General features: G+C 40.0%; 1 protein-coding gene across 1 annotated transcript; it reads left to right on the top strand.

Annotated features, from left to right (window-relative positions):
- Positions 1 to 1,720: 1,720 nt before the first annotated feature.
- LOC139987581 (uncharacterized) lies at positions 1,721 to 6,007 on the top strand. Its single transcript, XM_072003984.1, has one exon. The coding sequence runs from the start codon at positions 1,864 to 1,866 to the stop codon at positions 5,977 to 5,979; it is 4,116 nt and encodes a 1,371-aa protein (XP_071860085.1). The 5' UTR covers positions 1,721 to 1,863; the 3' UTR covers positions 5,980 to 6,007.
- Positions 6,008 to 6,562: the final 555 nt, after the last annotated feature.

Genomic DNA, 6,562 nt, shown 5'->3' with positions numbered 1-6,562 from the left:
TGTGCATTTTTGCCTTCGTATTATATGCATATGAAATGCGTAAAATTGATTAAAAAAAAAAAAAAAAAAAAAAAACGAGAATCTGATAAAACTCCGGTACACGATGCATTAATTATTCTTTTTATAGCGAAACTGTTTAGCCACTCAGTGAATAACTCGGACATCGAAAACTTGCGCACCTTGGAATTCTACTTGTTGCTCGTCGGCCGCCATTCGAATTCTGGGAAGCCCGATTCCTCGCCTGCTGGAATAACACCTCGACCCTTTGCCGAGAAAACTGCAAAGCGGCGTCTTCTTGTAGCGAAAGTTTGGGCGGCGTGGCGCGTCGAAAGTTCGAACGGTCCAAAAGAAAAGACCACCAATGGCGGCGAGCTTTAGCGGGGAACCGCGAGCGTCCGGAATGCCATGGCCGGTCGAGACAGGGAAGAGGGAAAGAGCCAGCGTGTGCGATGAGGCGATATACACCGAGAGGGTTCAGCGGCGAAAACGAAAAGAGAAACGCGAGGTTCGGTACGCGTGCAGAAGAGAAGCTGGTCAGACGGTCGTGTCGATACAAGGAGTCGATTGTGGGTTGAAAGACACCGCCGCGACTCACAATAAGGCCTCTTCGAAGACGTCTCATAGAGCACAGTGGCCGACTTGTGCTTGCGATACGATTCCGATGCCGAGATTACGCCGGATTTCGCGGATCGCGCGCGGTCCATCTCGAATCCTCCGCCGACTCGGCTTATTAGCTCACTGTTTGATTGGCTACGGTTAATGAGCCGAGAGACACGCGTATAAATTGCCTCTTATTGCCGACTTTGAAGATATTTCCAGGCACACGGTCGCGTCTCTGATTAGCTTCCACTTCGATGTCTCTCTGGTTTCCAAATGACGCGCTCGTACGTCAGTTATGAACATTTTTGGAATAATTGCGAGGCAAATCGGTCTCGATGGAAATTTCCTTGCAGTTGATGCGGAGTGGAGATAAAGTTGGAAGGGTTTGATGATGTGGAAAATGCAACGTGAGTTCGCGCTCGCCATCCATGTGCAGATGCGCTAGTTACGGTAAATAGTAACTAGAAGATAGTTCTATATATAATCGATAGATTCAATCGATAGGTTTAAGATATTCTTTTGTTTTTATCGCTAGTCTATGTAAGAAAGTGCAATAAAAGTTTTTCGGCTCAGAACGGTGTGATAGATTTATCCAAAGAATAAAATAATTGCTATTGTGATCCTAAATACAGAAATAACAATAGATGCTCCGCACGTTTGTTATTTTGTAATTCTAGATAAGTCGATCTGGTAGAGACAATGTGGAATTTATGATTGCTGATAAGTTGGCGAATAAGAAATATTTCTTCGAAGATGAAGATTTATGTGGTCGATGCGAGTTGAAGGTTGGATTTGAACAAGAGCGTCGTGAAAGCTACTAGAGAAATCTTAGCCCTGCCGGAGGAGATTGAAAACATTCTCTGTTCGATCTGAACAATGTTTTAATTCATAAATTACTTTATTTGTTAGAACGATACATCGGCATCGCCAGAAATTGCAGAATAAAGAAAAGACAATTTACAATGTGAAATTATCTTAAAACTACATTCACGCGTATTAATTCGGTAACAGTGACACGTTGTGTAACCTAGCAGAACTGAGAAAATTTCTCCAAAATAGATCGAAGCGTTATGAAGCTTCTTGAATCAACGATCGCAAGGCGTATAAAGATCATCGTAAACTGAAATTTCTGAAACAGAATCGCAAGGCTTGTACTAAGACGCGTTCACTACATAGCGAAGCGTACTGTGTATGTTCGCATTCTCTTAAATTGTAACATATATGCCAGTTTCTTCGTTCAAGATTTCCTGAATTTCGTAGAACATGTTCTCTTTAGATTCGAATCCCACCAAGCTTTCAGAAAATAACGAAAACGCAGTATCCCGTTATACATCAGGAACTTGTTTATCTACGAACAACGTGTACCTTAGAATAAAACCGAACTCCGCAAAAACCAACAAAGAAATCTACACAGTGGTCGGTTTAAAGACGCTTCACGTAAAGAAAGGCGAGAACATAAATAAGACGTTCTCTTTTACAAGAATTTTCGATTCAGAGTACAGTCAAGCTGATTTATTTTGTCAAAGCGTACGGCATCAAGTAATTTCCTTTCTTCTCGGTGAGAGTTCAACGATTCTAACATATGGAGCTTCTAACTCTGGAAAAACGTATACATTGTACGGATCAACGGATTCACCTGGTGTAATCCCTCGCGCCATCGAATTTTTATTTTCCACGATTAACTGCACCTTGGCTCCTTGGTATAAAATCAGCGACGACAACAGAATTGTCTGTTTAGACGAGCACGAACGAAATTCTGAAATATACAACAAAACGAATTTAATAAATCCGAATGTAATCGCGAAGGAAGAATACACGCAGGCTCGGTTGTCTTTGAATAATTCGAACCCTCGAATTCCTGAATTGGAAGAACAAGATCTTTGGAGTGACGAGTGCATGTCCTCTGTATGGATGTCCGTTGCAGAAATCTACAATAATAACGTGTACGATCTTCTAGCCATCGACGATCAGGAAAGGCGACCACTGAAAGTGACAACTCGAAAGGATTGTTCTACTTACGTGAATGGTTTAAAATTTATCCACATCACCACAGCATTGGAAGCTTGCCAGCTATTAATCTTCGTTCGATCTAGAATGGCTGTAATCTCTACAGCACCAAATATCACGAACTCACAGTCTCATACTATTTTGACATTAAAATTGCTGAAGTATGAGAAGGAGAACGTACCGGAAGAAGTTCGAGTTAGTACGTTAACATTTTGCGATGTGGCTGGTTCCAGAAAGTGTAAAAAAGGAGAAGGAAGAGACAGCGGATCAACAGAATCGAGGAATATAAATAATAGCCTGCTGGTGCTTGGAAGATGTCTTAAATTTCTGCGTGACAGTCATCCGAGCAATGACAATGTAACTGGTCCTTTTAGAGAGTCGAAATTGACCAGGATTCTTCAGAAGGTTTTGACTGGTCGAGAGAAGGTCAGTTTCATTATTAATATCGATATTGGAATTGATTCTTTTCCAGAAACTTTGAGTGCTCTGAATTTCTCAGCAATGGCAAAGAAATTAGGTAGTGAACCAGGGATATTGAAACGAAACACGTTCTCTATGACGACGATGACGCTAAAGTTTCCAAAATCGTCCACGTGGACTTCTGCCACGCATAGTCCAAGAAAAGTCATCACTGTGGATTTCGAAGAATACGAAACCCTTAAGCAACAGAATAAGAAGTTGATGGAAGAACTGAGTGACATAAAAGCCGCCAGTAACAAGAAGCAGATCGTCTCGATGAAAGTTTCGAAAGAGATGCAATTGGAAAATTCGTTTTTCGATTACAGAGAGTTGCAAACGAAACACGCGGAACGGATGAAGCGTCTGGAAGCTTTAAAACGTGAGAACTTAAATCGAGAATTTGAGATAAGGCAGGGATTGGTAGATCACTATTCCACGGCTATCAAACAGCTAGAGTCAACTTGGGAGAAACGCACTCAGGATATCGAGGACGAGAGACGATACTTGTTGAAGTGGTCTGTGAACCAAGTAGAAACGTATTTTAAAGAACGTGTCGATAGTATAATATGTAATAAAAAGAGAAAAAGGGACGACGACGACAACTCTAACGAAATTCAACCGACCTACGAGGAACTTGAAGTTGAAAATGCCATGATCACGTCGGAAGTGGTCGATTTAAGAGAAATGGTGCGCAGTCTGAGGACCGAGAACGAGTTACTGAATAAAGATAAAGATATATATAACTTCAAATTTTCGTTAGTTAATAGAAGACTCAAATACGTGTATGAATTAGCTGAAATAAATTTTCCTGAATTATCTTTCAAGGTGCAAAATGACGCGAGCGACCCCAGTCGGCTCATGGACGAATTGAAACGTATGTTTGACGAAATGGCAGACAAAATCTGGTATTTGAAATATGATTTGAATGTAGCATCCAATAATCGTGTAAAAATTACGGCGAAATCGATGGAAACAGAGAAAATGCTATGGAATACGAAAATCAAGTTGCAGGAGACGTTGAATAAAGTGAAAGACCTTGAAAGTGAAAAACGAGAAAAGACGAATCTTATTCACAATTTGCAACTTCAATTGCGGTTGTTGAGAAAAGACTTAACCGACACTCGAGAATGTGAGATCGAGTATGATGTGAAATGTGCTGAAAAGGAAGATGTCCGTAGCTTGAACCGAAAATATCATTCACTCAGCAACGAAGATTTCTTCTGTAGCGATAACAGCGATAATACCGAGTTAATAACGCAAGCTCACGTGGATATAAAAGCGGAACGATATTTTAATGACGATACTAAGAATTCACTGAAGAACGTTTCCTTAAATACTGTAGGCTCAGATTTGGATCGACATACTTCCAAATCCAACGACAGTGGCAATATGAAAGAAGATTCTGGTATCGATTTCAGTTGTAGAAGCCAGAGTATCAATGATAGTTCCACTATGGAAGAAACGAAAGAAAATTACACACAAACGGCTTCCATGTTCCAACATAACAATGATGAATGCGAACAAACCAAACAATTGAAGACTAATCATACGAATGTGGAACATTATACCGAGCAAGAACGAGAAATGTCGTTGGACAGAGAATTATCACGCGATGTGAGTGACCTAAAGTCGGCAATAGAGACTTTGAGGAGAATCGCAGATTTCAATAAAGTGGAAGTCGCGGAGTACAGAAGCAAATTACTATGTTGCGAAGAAAAAGCGAAGGAACTGAAAGAAGAGAACGAAAAACTGATAAAAATAGTAGAAATAGATTCGCGAAAGTACAACGAGCGGATCAACGAGTTGACTCAAGAGCTTCTGGTTAAGAAAGAGGACGATAATCGCAGTCTGAAGCAACTTGAGACTTGTTTGAAGAAGTGTGCCTCTCTCGAGGATCAATTGTCCATGCTTCATCTCGTTCACGAGCAAACGCTGAAATCGTTCGCGAATACACAAATCGAAAAATCTGGAAAGGAACTGTCGGCGAAGAGTTTGGAGACGAGCGACAAAGTGACAGAAACGCGGAGCGATCTGTTCAGGGTGCAGCAGCTGCAGGAGAAGGTTAACGGACTCGAAACTGTTCTCGAAAAGTGCCAGGAGGAGAGAAACAATTATCGCGAGCGATTGCAGGAACATTTAGAGACGCAGTCGATGCTGGAAATGAAATTGAAGTGGCTGTCGACGGAAATTCGGAGCAGAGATGATGAGCTGGTCTCGTTGAAGACGGAATTCAACAACATGGCGCTGCAGAACGAATCTAACGATGAAAGAATGAAACATTTGAGCGGAGAGATCGTTCGATCGAACGACAGCGTGCGTTGCATGAAAGAAAAATTGACATATTTCGAAGAGACACGGAAGAATCTTGAAGAAAGATTGGAGAACGAAATCGTTGATCCTCGTTCGAATTTGACGAATATTATTCAGAAGATCTACGAGCAAAATAAAGATAGAGAAGAGAAATTTCATAAGTTAAAGTTACAAGTGCGTGAGAATGAGACAGAGATGGATTTGCTTAAGAAGCATAGAAATGATAACATAAAGAAGTACGAATGTATGGTACAGCATTTAAGAATAGAAGTTGAGAAGAAGAAGGAACAGCTGACTAAATTGCAGAAATTAATTTTTACGAATTTCACTTTGAGGTATCACAAGTTGTGTAATAAAAGACGAAGCAAATCCATGGTTTTTCAATTGCAGAAGCTAACTATTTGTAGTAAGCAAGATTTGAAAGTGTCGTCTGTCGATAGAATAACTAATGACAAAGAATTATCTCCGTCAATTTATGAATGCACGATTGATAATCCGCGTGATGTTCATTTCCCAAATTCACAATTATCAGCCAGAAATGAAGAGTTCGATACTAAAAGTGCGTATGGAACAGAAGAGTTTTGTCCAGTACGTCGTTCATAATCTACTTACAAGTAAAGGATAAAGGGAAAGTAGGAAATTTTTGTGATTTTACGATGCTTTTTCTTGATACTAAGATTATAGAACCGCTCATATTTTTCTAACGCTTAATCGTCCCTTTCAGAATCGGATATCTCTTTAAATTTACCCTCTTCTATTTTTCTAAATATTCCAAATATTTTCTCGCCTTACGTTTCGAAAAAATTGCTCTATTACCAGCATTTATAAATTTAATATATCGTAACCAACAGATAGAATTGCAATTTTGTGTAAAAAGGTCTAACGGTCTGCTGTTAGTCTGAAGCATTCCAAATTTATTTTCTAAGAGAAAATCTTGTAACGTTCTTCGCTTCCTGCTGTTCTTTTTCCATTTTAATTTCGAATATATCTAATTAGTTAATATTTTAATAAGTGCATTAACTGTTCTAACATAATGATATTAAAAGTAGATTAACCGTAACTTCCTATCTTATACTCTACAGTTTTAAACGCTTCAGACAGAGAGCAGTTTGGGGTTGAACGACTCGAACGTAGACGCACGTCAGATCCAGAGCGATGCCTCCGACTGTTCTGAAGCGCACTGCGG

Source organism: Bombus fervidus, chromosome 5, assembly GCF_041682495.2.
Source record: "Bombus fervidus isolate BK054 chromosome 5, iyBomFerv1, whole genome shotgun sequence".
Lineage (NCBI taxonomy): Eukaryota > Metazoa > Arthropoda > Insecta > Hymenoptera > Apidae > Bombus > Bombus fervidus.
Note: the sequence above shows the minus strand (reverse complement) of the source record. Positions and strands in the feature narration are given on the sequence as shown.

Coding starts and splice junctions, on each gene's coding strand:
- LOC139987581 (XM_072003984.1), top strand. CDS start 1,864: ATGTTCTCTTTAGATTCGAATCCCACCAAGCTTTCAGAAAATAACGAA.